This window comes from Orbicella faveolata, unplaced genomic scaffold (genome assembly GCF_042242905.1).
Source record: "Orbicella faveolata isolate gen_17 unplaced genomic scaffold, um_ofav_v1 contig_47, whole genome shotgun sequence".
NCBI classification, from domain to species: Eukaryota; Metazoa; Cnidaria; class Anthozoa; order Scleractinia; family Merulinidae; genus Orbicella; species Orbicella faveolata.
This window is the reverse complement of record NW_028301577.1, coordinates 4,742,360-4,755,000: the sequence shown is the minus strand read 5'-3', so window position 1 is coordinate 4,755,000 and position 12,641 is coordinate 4,742,360. Positions and strand designations below refer to the sequence as shown.

The 12,641-nt window shown below is 38.6% G+C and overlaps 2 protein-coding genes across 12 annotated transcripts in view; both read left to right on the top strand.

The window, feature by feature from the left end:
• LOC110066509 (uncharacterized) overlaps nucleotides 1-406 on the top strand; it is a 36,806-nt gene extending 36,400 nt beyond the window's left edge. For all 8 annotated transcript variants that reach the window (XM_089279235.1, XM_089279234.1, XM_089279231.1 and 5 more), the window contains one exon: nucleotides 1-406. This exon is cut by the window's left edge and continues 929 nt beyond it. The gene's annotated coding sequence lies outside the window, so the exon portion shown is untranslated.
• A 2,000-nt stretch (nucleotides 407-2,406) lies between these two features.
• LOC110065467 (uncharacterized) lies at nucleotides 2,407-12,315 on the top strand. Of its 4 annotated transcripts, none has more exons than XM_089280152.1 (9): nucleotides 2,407-2,784; nucleotides 4,872-4,914; nucleotides 6,833-7,501; nucleotides 8,057-8,151; nucleotides 8,303-8,462; nucleotides 9,176-9,242; nucleotides 9,691-10,049; nucleotides 10,618-10,783; nucleotides 11,893-12,315. In XM_089280152.1, the coding sequence occupies exons 3-9, from the start codon at nucleotides 6,890-6,892 to the stop codon at nucleotides 12,060-12,062; spliced, it is 1,629 nt and encodes a 542-aa protein (XP_089136278.1). In that variant the 5' UTR covers nucleotides 2,407-2,784; nucleotides 4,872-4,914; nucleotides 6,833-6,889; the 3' UTR covers nucleotides 12,063-12,315. The 4 variants fall into 4 exon arrangements, with proteins under 4 accessions (XP_089136278.1, XP_020628273.2, XP_020628280.2 ...); XM_020772621.2 differs by lacking the exon at nucleotides 2,407-2,784 and adding an exon at nucleotides 4,323-4,665; XM_020772614.2 differs by lacking the exon at nucleotides 4,872-4,914.
• Nucleotides 12,316-12,641: the final 326 nt, after the last annotated feature.

The window sequence follows — 12,641 nt, the reverse complement described above, 5'->3', positions numbered from 1 at the left end:
TCAAGATGTGATCCGGTAACGCGGCTTGACAACAAGTTAGCGTGGAAAAAGGAATAGTGGTGTGGTTAATGTGCCTATGTTAAAAATACATGAGTATGACTTCAGAACGTGAATTTCTGAATATGACTATTAACATAATCAGACTTTAAAACAGTTTCTGCATAAATCTTGCGGCAGCGTTAATGGCAACATTGTTCAAATTTTTAAATGCACTTTTGTTTTATGTACAAAATATATATAAAGGAATTCTTGTCCCTCCGATGGCTTTGCTGTTTGCTGTTTATAAGATAAAATGTTTAAAGTCGTATGGTGACAAAAACTCAGAACGACGCAATCAATAATTATAAATTTGCTGTAAATTTTATTTTAGGCGTATATTGTAAATAAAATGACATTTTAGAATCAATTAGAGTCAAACTTGAAGTTTCCCAATATCAGTGCCTATGTACATTATGAGAGGCACAGCGACCTGATGGATGCTTGAAAAATTGAACGCTGGGCAAAGTGCAAGACATTTTACCCTCATATTACCTTTCTTGCATCCAGTGGCCTAAGAGGGTGTCGATGAACTGTTAGAGCACCTTAACAAAATGCTTGAAGGGAGGGTGCAGCGATGAATTAGCATCCCGTTTTAGAGGGGAACAACACTCCTTCAAACTGTTGCAACAACAAAAACAATACTAACAACATCTTTGGAGCAGTTTTCAACAGAGTGTCGTAACACCAAAACCAAACCATTTACCTACCAATTAGACCACTCAGCTAATCTCAAACCGTAATAAAACCAAAACCAAACCAGTTGCTTACAAATTAGACACTCAGACAATCTCAAATCGTAGTAAAACCAAAACAAACCGAAGTTGTTGTCGGATTACTTTCGACACTCAATCTTCTCATTACAAGCATCGTTACAGTTACAGAATATTTAAATTCAGGACAGGTTGTTCAAATGAGGTGACTAGTGTTGTAATCATTTGTTTTTAATAACACTGGAAACTAAATCTCTAAATGAACCGCTAGGTTTTCGAGTTATAGCCCCCAGCCTTGTTATGTCTACTTGAAGGACAGGAGAGATGAAGGAATAATTTACAGTTTGAGCTACTCTCAGCGTGATGATAAGTTTTTAACTTAGGAAAGCGTTGTTCTAGTCAGGAAAAGATGATCGTCCACTCTTGACTTTAGTCACTTTATTCTGACCCGAACAAAGCTGTGTCAGTCATTTTCTTATATAAAAGAGCCCCTTTAATCCGGCCACCCCGTTAATACGGTAAGATTTTTGTGGCTCGTTGTTGACCGGATTAACGGGGTTAGAAAGAGGTGCAAAATAATTCAGATAGATAGGGGGTTACCATGGTTATTGGACTTTCACTAAACTACTTACTGTTGATCTTCCTATGTTCACGAATATAGGCGAATTCTCTCTCCACATGACCCTTCTGAAGACAACCGCTATTACATGCACTGTCAAACTACATCTAACATAGTACAAAGTACAGTGGATCCCCGCCCTACGGCCACCTCATTATTACGGCCAGTCTTTTTTGTCACGGCGAAACGCCCATACATTTTGTTATAAGAAAACCCCGTTAATAGGGCCACATTCTTAAATCCCAACCTCTATGGGTCTATACAATCCTCTGAAATTTTACCCACGTTAGAACGCCCACTCGAACTAGTTAGCGTTCATCTTTCCATTGTTAGTATTGTATGTACTGATTGAAGTTTCAACTTTTTGAAAATTATACCTGCATTTTGATTGCTGTTAAAGGAACAGTTGTTTAAAAGCGCAATTTTAATTTCTGTCAAGACGTCAGTTAAAATAGCCCTACCCCGTTAATACAACCACCGAAGTAATACGGTCAATATGGCCCATTGGTGACCGTATTAACGGGGTTCCACACATACGGTCCATCTTCCAGAAGGACCCTAGGCCTGTTACAGTGTACGTATGACTTCTGTCAATTCAGTGATTCAGTTGGAAATCAATACGTTGCTGTCAGCTGGCTTGGGTTTCTGAACAATTTTTTCAAAGCAAGTTTTTTTGGATGGACAAGTTGAAGTGTGTTTTCCATCTCTATTTACACAGTTCATACGTAAGTGGCTAGGTAATGTACAATTGCATGGAAGTAAAACCTGTTTATTACTTACGGTAACTGTGCGTGGTGCATATTCTTCCAATACCCTCGCGTGCTCAAGATGTCTTAAATCACTGTGGTCTGCATGTCTAAACTTGCAAGTAGTCATTCAAATTAGTTGTTACGTCTGCCTGTTTTGATTTCGTCGAGTTGCCTAGCGGTTTATGTTAACAGAATATTCAAGTGGATATTGAAGTCGATTTGCATTTGTATGACAAGCGGCTGTTTTTACCAAGATTGTAATCAAGTTTTTTTTTTCAGTATTCATTGTGTTGATTGACCAGGCTTACGAAAGCTATGTTCATTTCTCGCCAGTGGCGCTGTGTTCTCGTTACCTCCTGACGGCTACACATTGTTTCTGGAGCGTTGGAATTTCTTTTTCGTATTTTTCTTTATCTCGAGCGAGCATACATTGGAAGTGCGAACAGGTAATGGCATCTATCAATTCAACAGTCCAGCTGTTTACTGACAGCATTACGTGTTCTAAGATTGTCATGTCTCCGCCTCCTAAAGATCTTATCTCTAAACACTATGTTCTACCCTACTCTATTTGAGTTCGTTCTTCATCTCTCCAATTTTTTTACGCCTTAAATGCGTTTTTCTGCAAATGTTTAGGCTTTCTCGTGGTTTTTCTTACAGAGATTTTGAGGTGAGTGAAACGTTGCATTATTTACGAGCCGACGTTTTTTACAACATTTTAGATTTGTACTAACTGTTATTGCCTCAAAGTTGGTGACCATTCGATTTCTTTGACCGTTTTGTTCGATTTGAAATATTGTATTGGTTGCTTGTTACATTATGACCGATGTTTCTGCATCGGCATAACCAACAAATTTCGACAATATTTTGTCTTACTTGACAGTGATGATATCTTTTGTATATTCCACGGAATATCCCCGGTCTTTCGGTGTTAAGATTTGTTTTCTTTTGTCCATTACTGTTCAAACTCGATCTGTAACATTTAATTAGTGTTCGAGGAAAGGTTTTTTTCCCCTATAATCGTTTTTCTTAGGCAAGGATGATGGCTGTTGGCGTGCTTGATACTTCCAGACCGACGAGTTTGTTTACGTATTCAGCGGGCGCTCAAAATGTTTAATTCTTAGCTTTTTTGCGAAATTAGAGGATTTTTCATTGATTTGCATATACAACATCACTTGTTAGGCGGCATATACACCGTTATCCCTTTAAATGCGAGGTTTTCGTTTTAATATAGTCTTAAGAGTCAGCATTTTAAGTCGTGCGTTTTTTGGTGTTTTGGTGATGGGTGATTTTCCTTTCTTTATGGCCGTTTCTGTATCACCTATTTTAATAATAGTGCGGGTGAACTGCTGCTAAATAAGCTAGGAAAGATATGTTTATATTACGAGCTATCTTTAGCTCTGTGTGATTCAATTAAAACAAGAGGTTTTGAACTGTCAATTTTGGGTTTTCTAATTCCCTTCTGCCTGACGATAAAAGCTTTTTCTGATGTGAAGTATATATGAAATAATTCATACTTGAACTGTGGTGGTAGATGAAAGTGAAGAATGATCATCGCAGTAAATTTTCCAATTCAAGCAATTGGAAAGAAGAGGCCTGAAAAAATCAGGGCTTCAACAGGATTCGAACCCGTGACCACCGCAAATACCGGTGCGATGCTCTACCAACTGAGCTATGAAGCCACACATTGGGAGCGAGGTCAATTAATTTAGTTCATATCTTCCCGTGAAGAGTGAAATGATGTGAAGTGTATATGAAATAATTCATATTTGAACTGCGGTAGTAGATGAAAGTGAAGAATGACCTGGCTCCCAATGTGTGGCTTCATAGTTCAGTTGGTAGAGCATCGCACCGGTATTCGCGGAGGTCACGGGTTCGAATCCCGTTGAAGCCCTGATTTTTTCAGGCTTCTTCTTTCCAGTTGCTTAAATTGGAAAATTTACTGCGATGATCATTCTTCACTTTCAAAAGCTTATTCTGTTTTGCTGAGTAATAAAGTGTTTGTAAACAGTGATTTTCAGATGACCATGCATGGCTTTCCTTTGTTTTTAACGAAAAAATAGGATATTGTGGCCTAGGTGAACTGGCGAGAGCTTTGTAAATATTATGATGCCAGAGAACTGGAAAATAATTAAACCAGGTTATGTAAATTAATACGGACAGGGTTATTGATGTTCCAGACAATTTTTTTTCTTGCATGCTAAATACCAGACTGTTGGTTTGTATCTGTGTTAATAATAATTATAATAAGGTGCCTCGATTGCTTGCGCCAAGACAATAACCTTTTCATTTCCCTGCTGTTTCTCCTTTATCCAGCCACCGCATGATGGAGTAGACTCTTTCCCTTTAATTGCCATCATGGCATTTTACCTCAATTGTAAATTTAAATGACTTCTATGCTAATGATGTGACCTTTTCGACGCCTGTGCCTTTCGAGGAACACCGTCGCCGATCAGCCTACATGTTAGAAAATTTTCAGGCGAAATTTCAAAACACCGCTTCTTCGAATCATCATTTTGACGATCACGAACATAAACTAACAACTTTAAAGGTAATGCATGGCAGGGCAATAAGTGATCCATACCTTATAGAATATTGATGGCATGCGACATCCGTTCTTTAACTTAATGAATAATTGAAGTCTTTTAGAAGGCAGGCAAAGCACAAGTCAGGCTTTATTTTTCCGTTATGAAAGCCGCTAGTTCTAAGAAAATAGAAGTTGCTAAGCCTTTGACAAGCTTTTGTGATCCTTTACAGGAATTTTGCATGATGTAGCAACAGAAACCCCATCATTAACGAGGTATATTTTATTATTCTTTTTTTCCTGTCTACCGATGATTTCGCAAGAAATAATTCTCGATGATTTCAATTAATTGCCGTAAGCTTTACGTCAACTTTGTCGTTATAAGCCTCCCTCAACGACAGGGAGACTCCGTTGCGATGTATTTGTAGAAAACAACCGTCCTTGGTCCATGGTCTGGAAAAATACTGGAGGGGGGAAGTCCGTAGGCGTTTGTTTTTCCTGTTGTGAGTGCGAGAACGAAGAACTGCATATATTGGCCCTAGGAACGACTTGCGTGTCGTTCGGTGGTTGGAAAAACTATTCCTAAAAATATCTACCACGCCATTGCTTGTTATCGTTATAACATGGGTGCATTCAGTTACATTTGCCCGAGTGCATCCTTTTACAAGCCTTTTGTCTATGGCATGGCAGAGTAATTCGGTGCCTATTATTCAATCATGTATTCAAGAAATCATCGACCTCGTATAGCTACTTAATCTCATATGAAATTGTCGGCAATGCTCTTAGCCGCTCCATTTCTTTGGATCAGTTTGATGACCAAGAAACCAGTGCTGACCTGTCTACCACTATCTTAAAAATATAAAAAATAAGAAAGTAAAACGTAGGTCTCGGACACAAATGGATAAAACGTCTCTTAGGTATCTACAGTGTATATAATCCTATGCAAGTATTTTTTCAGTAAGTTGGTCAACCCGTCCTTCATGGTACACATTAGAAGTTTCTAAAAGATGGGACAATGGCCGAGGTATAATAGGAACACGAGCCGCAGGCGAGTGTTTCCACAGCTTTTTCGAGTCCTTCTTAACTTTCTAGAGTGTTTCTGTAACCCGATAGAAACACGGAGAACATGTTTTCTATTTCTTTTAGAAAACACCGCTAGGAACAAAAATGAAAACAACTTGTTAACTTTGATTATAAAAAGGTAAATTCACTCTGCTCGCGTCATCATTACGTCAACAGCTCGTGCTAGTTCTGTGTTTCTATCGAGTTTTAGTAGAATTTTACTAGTATACCAATGCAAATGCTGTAATCTGATCGGCTGAGCCATTGAACACTATCAGCCATTAGTGTGCAGTGGCTGGAGGTCGTCAAGGAAATGGCGACGTTTTTTCCGAAGTTTTGGAGGAAAATTTTGATGCAAATAGACAATTAAAATCCCGAGAAGTCTAAACGAAGGACATTTACGGTTTCTTGACTTTTAAAAAAGTTAAAATTATTGAAAAAACTGATGCGCGCGCACACAACTTCAATTTTAAATGACAAGTCAATCCAAGCGACTTTTTTCTGATGCAACGTTTAATAATACGTCAAGAAATAATTGGAAACCGTTATTTGAAATAAAATTCTAGTAATAAACCTACTAAAACAATTAGCTTATTCGCTCTCGATTTCTATGAGGTGATAGTTGATGAGGCCGAAGGCCGAATCAACTATCACCTCACAGAAATCTCGAGCTCATAATCTAATTGTTAAATAGTAACACGATTTTTAACCAATCAGCGCACGAATTTTCTTAGGACTAAGGATATCGATTTCAGAGACCTCTCATTGCAGGCGTGTCCCACGACCTGGCAGCTCGCAACTATGACACTCGTACGACTTGCCTCATCGCTGACGAACGCCTGACTATGACCCTGTTACTTTTTACATTAGGCTCAAAGTCAAAAGTCTAGCTTGCCCCTTTTCCTAATCATAAATGTTTTGTAAGCAATTTTCTTTAATTTACAGTTGTCAAAGAACACTGCGGGATTGTTAACTTGGTCAAAGTAGAGCGACCACGGTTTATTTGCAGTCTTGATCTATCAGTTAACCGTCGACGCCAAATCGTTAACTGTGTTTACAGTACAGTTGATACGAAGCTCATCATATCTTCCATGAATACTTTCCTATTATTGATCAAATTTCCTCCTTTCAGATTGGAATTTAAACAGCTGAATTCGGATCCTTCTCGCTAGAAACCTCAGCATTCAGAATGAATAGTGTTACTTTAGTCTTAGTGATCGGCTTCTTGGTTGGCTCCGAGTTATGGCTCGTCCAAAGTGAAAATCTTCAGACTGATACAACTCACCAATCCCGAGTTGCTCGCCAAGCCCTTGGAACAAGGTCACATGCTCAAACTCGTCATGCCCGTCAATCTCATCTGCCCAGCTTTGGGTACACCATCGCTCTGCTAGACTTTCCACCTTACATCATTAACACAAGCTCAACTGGAGGCTTTATGTGCGATAAAATACGTTGGTTTGTAAATAAGGAGTGCTTTGATGAAGACAAACCTAAGGATCATGTATGCAACATGGAGCGCAGACTTGTTCAAAATTCGGACGAGATGGTGGAGCTGATCAAAAACAAGAGCGTAGATTTTGCTTTTCCCATTCAAGCGGACGCCAAGGCAGCCCTTAAGGAAGAAGCCAATGTGACGCTCATCCGAGGATTTGTATCACCTGGGTGTTCACTGATTGTGAACACAAAACAGTGTGAGGAAGGGTCGCGGGCACAGTTACTGACTTCTATTACGTCACAATGGCCGATCCTAGCTTGTATTATACTGTTATCGGGGATTTCTGGAGTTGTTATCTGGCTGTTGGTAAGGAATTAATTAGAACATGAATTTATTTACAAACTCTGTATGTCACAAGTCTCAGTTTTTTGATGGGAGCTTAAACTTAAGCAGTAGAGCACTTTTTCTGTGTTTACATAGCCCCATCCAAACACGAGGGGGTTTGAAGAATTCGAGACAGTTATGCAAACCCGAGACGCACTCGAGGGTTTGCATAACTTTCGAGAATTTCACTCGAGAATTTCACGCGGGGGTTGGGAAAATTCTTGAAAGTTATGCAAACCCTCGATTGCGTCTTGGGTTTGTATACCTGTCTCGAATTCTCCAAACCCCCTCGTGTTTAGATGAGGCTATGTTAACGCAAAAAAAGTGCTCCATTGCTTTTATAAAATAATTCTCAAAAATAGGCGCAAATCTAAAACGTCACAACCGTGTCTACATACTCTCATCAAAACACACCTAACCGCCAGTAGTATTTCAGTTATTTTACAGTTTCTAATAGCAATCAATTGCGGTCAATAAGGAATGTTTGAGTTTGAGTTGAGTGATAAAGTTACGTGTTTGTGTTGATTTTTAACGCAGGAACACAGAACAAACAAAAGACAGTTTCCACCCTCGTTTACAGCCGGCTCACCTGAGGGGTTTTGGTGGGCTGTAGTCTCACTTACGACAGTAGGGTAATTTATCTTCTCACTTCTGCTTGTATTGTCTCTTTTATTCCTTATAACGACTTTACGTTTCCGCATTGAAGTTTATTGGGTTAGAGTTGTCTCACCGTATATCCAGAATTAAGACCCAGAAGAAATCATAAACACTTTTATCTAATAGGTACGGTGACAAAATCCCAAAGTCCTCCCTCGGACGCTTGTTTGGTGTAATCTGGATCTTTGTGGGAGCGATCATGCTGTCAATGTTCACTGCTATGGCTACGAATGCCATGAATACAGCTCTTGATGGCACAATATGCAAAGATATTGATGGTAAAGAGGTGGGTGTTACAAAATCACAAGAATAATCTTGATATCACAGTCAAACCAAATTTCAATAGAAGAACTATACTTTTTTTTACTATGGCTATTTAGTCACGCACGTCTTAGTTTACTTAGCTATAGTTGTCATTGTATATCGCTTTCAATATATCAATTTATTAAACGGCTAGCTCCGCGAGCAGGCAAGATGAATCAAATCAGTCCTGCGCTGTGATTGGCTACCCGAGCGGGTAAGATGGAGCTATCTTGCCCGGTCGGGACTACCCGCCGTGTCCCGCAAGAAAAATTTCTCCGAAAGGCATATAATAAATTCCTTATTGACCAAGCTTGTTCGGTCAAGATGGCTTGGTATTGGCCTCGTTCTTTTTTTGCGAGTTTATGGACCTCCACTCCGTCTCGGTCCATAAACACGCAAAAAAAAAAACAAAAACAAAAAAAAGAACTTGATCATGACCAATATCCAGCCATCTTGACCTCACACTTGGTCAATAAGCCATATATCTGTAGTTGGATAGTAACTATCGTTTCATATGCTATCACACTGACGACTGTTACGTATTCATTTCTCTTCACCTTGGTCGCCTTTAAAAAAGAACGTGGAATAAACTAGAAATTTTTTAGTGCTCCTGCAGGTATTCGTGGAACTTTTGAGTTCGGAGTTAGTGAGGATGTAAAAAATACTTTCCAATTCTAGTACTTTTTTACTTTCTAGGTGGGTGTGTTCATGGAGAATACCGAAACACAAATAGTTGCAAGGGAATTCAATGCAAAGATTGTCAGTAAGTAAAGAGTCAAGTGAAGTGATTTCATTGCAAAGTGTTGTTGCCGATTTCATGGTGTCATATCTTATGGGCCGGCATAAGAGTGCAGACCACGGATTTGATTTTTACAATATCTCTAATGGGTGTCCCGCAAATTGGCTGGAGATAATTGCGCCAAGACATAAATTTAACTTTGTTCGCTTAAATTCGTCCAAGCTTGTTGAAAATTTCGACCCAAATGTCTTAACTGACAAATAACAACTCTTTTTTTTGTTTTTTTTTTTTTGCGGTTTTTCGGAAACGACAAGATACCAGGTTTTTCAAATTATCTTGCTTTACATTGCAGGTTATGTCGTGTTTATGGTCTGTACTCTCATTGGCCTTAGCTCCAGCAAATGAGCCTATGAAAACTCTCTTAATTGTTGCCAAAATAACGAATTTCGTCTTAAATTATTTGAATCCATAGGGTTTAGCAACTTAGAAGAAATGCAGTGGAATCTAAGTGAGGGAGTTATTGGAAGAGTTCTTGTGGACCGGAACACAGCATTTCACTTCCTGGATAAGTCTGGCTTGAAAAGAAACAGACAAATTCGACTTATTCGCTATATTGAATATCCAATGTATTATTACCTAGCACATGTGAGCAAAGGAGTATTACCAAACCCTTCGCTGTCACCAAATGGCAAGAACAACTCCGATACAGAGCTTGTGCAAAGGAAAAAAAAGATAGCGGAATGTGGTCCAAAGTTGAAAGACGCTTCTACGGAACTGGTTTCGGCGAGCAAAGAAACTGCAAGAAACCAGCTTATACCCGCCGAACTACAGGTAAATTATTTTATGAATGCTGAACTGACCAACGCAAAATCACATTATTTGATTTCCCACGTAACACTACTATGATTTGAAATCCCGCTAATTAAACTTGATTACATGTGGGAAGAGAACTCATGAGATTGTGTATATCTCTGTACCAAAGAATTTTAATAGTCAATAAAGAATTAAGTGCAATATTAGTCCGTTAAATGTTTGCTAAACATTTGATCGAGACGCTTTTTTGGATTTCTGTAGTGCTATGTAACCGATGTCTTTCTAAGGATATAGATCGATCGATTTTTCGGTCGGTCAGTCAGTCAAACAGCCAGCCCGGCAGTCTGCCAGTCATTCGGTCAGTTAGTCATTCGGCCAGTCAGTCCGACAGACAGACAGACAGTCAGTCAGTCAATTAATCAACCAAGTACTTATTTCATCACATGAAAGAACTTTGTAGTGTAGGAGGTGACAAGAAGCCAAAATATAAGCCAAAGAGAGATTTGCTTGTTTTTTTATGTAAACACTAAAGATAACTCATATAACTACTAACAACTCTTAAAGGTTATCTGTTAACTCTCTTTAGACCGCAGACTTGTCGGATCAAATGGAGGGATTATTTTCCACTGGATCTCAAATGACTCGGTTGATCTTGTACGGTCTTCTCGCAGTATTTCTCGCATTGGTTGTTATCGGTATTACGTGGGAAGTCTACAGAAAGTGCACTGCCACTGTACCGAGAATGCGAAAAGGTAAACTGACCCACATACCTCAAAGAATTCACGCTATGTTGCTATAAGTACCACCCTTTTACAATTAATAAGTAGTATTAAATAAGCCGGAAAGGAACAAGAAAAGCAAGGACTGCAGACAATGAAGACGAATTACAAAATATATACTTGACAAAGTAAGGCTAATTTATTGAACATACATCATCCGTGACATAGCTGGTTTGAGGTGGCTAAAAACAGTTTCCAGCACTTTCCAAGACTGTTGCTATGGTAACCTATTGTGCCACGAAAATCATAAAAACGTGTTTACCAATGCTTGGGAAATTTTTTTATGCCATGATTGTGGCATCGACTGGTACAGAGTGGTTATAATGACCCATCAAAATTTAAGTCTTTTTTAACGCTTTTACTAACTTACAAACATCACATACAACACGTGAAAAAACCAACTTACTAAATACTTTGCATTACGTTACTTGCTTACTTACAATACGCAATAATTACTTATTTGCGAACATCGATACACTGTAATTACTTAGTTACAGAAAAAAAAAATTAAATCTTGGAAAGGTCTGGAAGTTGTTTCGAGCCACCTTAATTATTTGCACTGTCTCAAAATTCTTTAGTTCACCAAAAGACTCTTTTTGTTCATTCATTCATTCATTCATTCATTTATTTATTCATTTATTCAAAAACCCGGCATTTGGAATTGCTAAAAATCGCAGAACTATTTGACAATTATAATTATCATGAGCTCGAGATTTCTATCGCGTGATAGTTGACGAGGGCGCAGCCCGAGTCAACTATCGGGCATAGAAATCTCGAGCGAATAACTGTTTCAGTATAAATCTACTAGTCGTTCAAAGCTTTATCTAAAACACTTCGGAAACGCCAATAAGCGCCCGTTATTTTGTTAACAAGGGTACACTGCTACGCTACTCACTATCTATCACAGAAAAGATAGTGAGTAGCGTAGCCAATCAGAGAACAGCATTCGCGATAGAACGCTAGTAGATTTATACTAAAGCAGGATAGTATTGGCATACGCAAACTTTCAAGGTCGATCGTACCGTCTGTGATGTTCAAAAAATGAGGCTCAAAATGTTCTTGTTATCTTTAATTTCTTATAGATATGCACCAGCGTCCAGGTGAGCCCGAGGACAACTGTAACATCACTCCCCTTAACAGAAAGATGTACGTGGTACACGAGTTACTAAATTTGGAGGAAAGGCTCAAAGGCTTAACGACTGATCTACAAAATTTGAAAGAAGAATTTGCGAAGACTATTGCTAATCAGTAGCTGGCTTTTATGAACGATACAACTGCACCATAAATAGATGAGAAAAGTAGAAAACAATGGCGCCAAATGCAGTGTTTTCTTTCACTGTAAATATGCTAGGAAGCCCGTAGTGATGTCAGCAGGTTTCGACTCTTGTTCCAGTGCTGTCAAAAAAAAAAAAATTAAGTTGTATATAATGACATAAGTTACAATTCTTAAAAAGTTTATGCATAAAATATATTGAAAATAAAATGCCAAGAAAATGCCAAGAAAATTCCACTTTAGTTTAATTTTTGTCTTTGATATTATTTATTAACGTTTCTTGGCGGGGGAGGTCTTGCAACTGAAAGGTCTAGTCTTGTAAGGAATACTTTCAACAGTTCCCCGTCAATTGATGGCAGCGATAGCAATATTTTTGCCGTCAAACAAATCTTATATCGTTTGTAAACACTAAATGAATACTGAATATGTACAGCGATGAAATCTGGAAAGAAGACGTTTTCCAGCCAAAACATGCTGGAGCAGTGTTCAGCTTGCGCCAAGGGATTAATAGGAAAAAAATTTAAAAGTCCAGTTAGTTATTGCCATTCCGAAACCCGT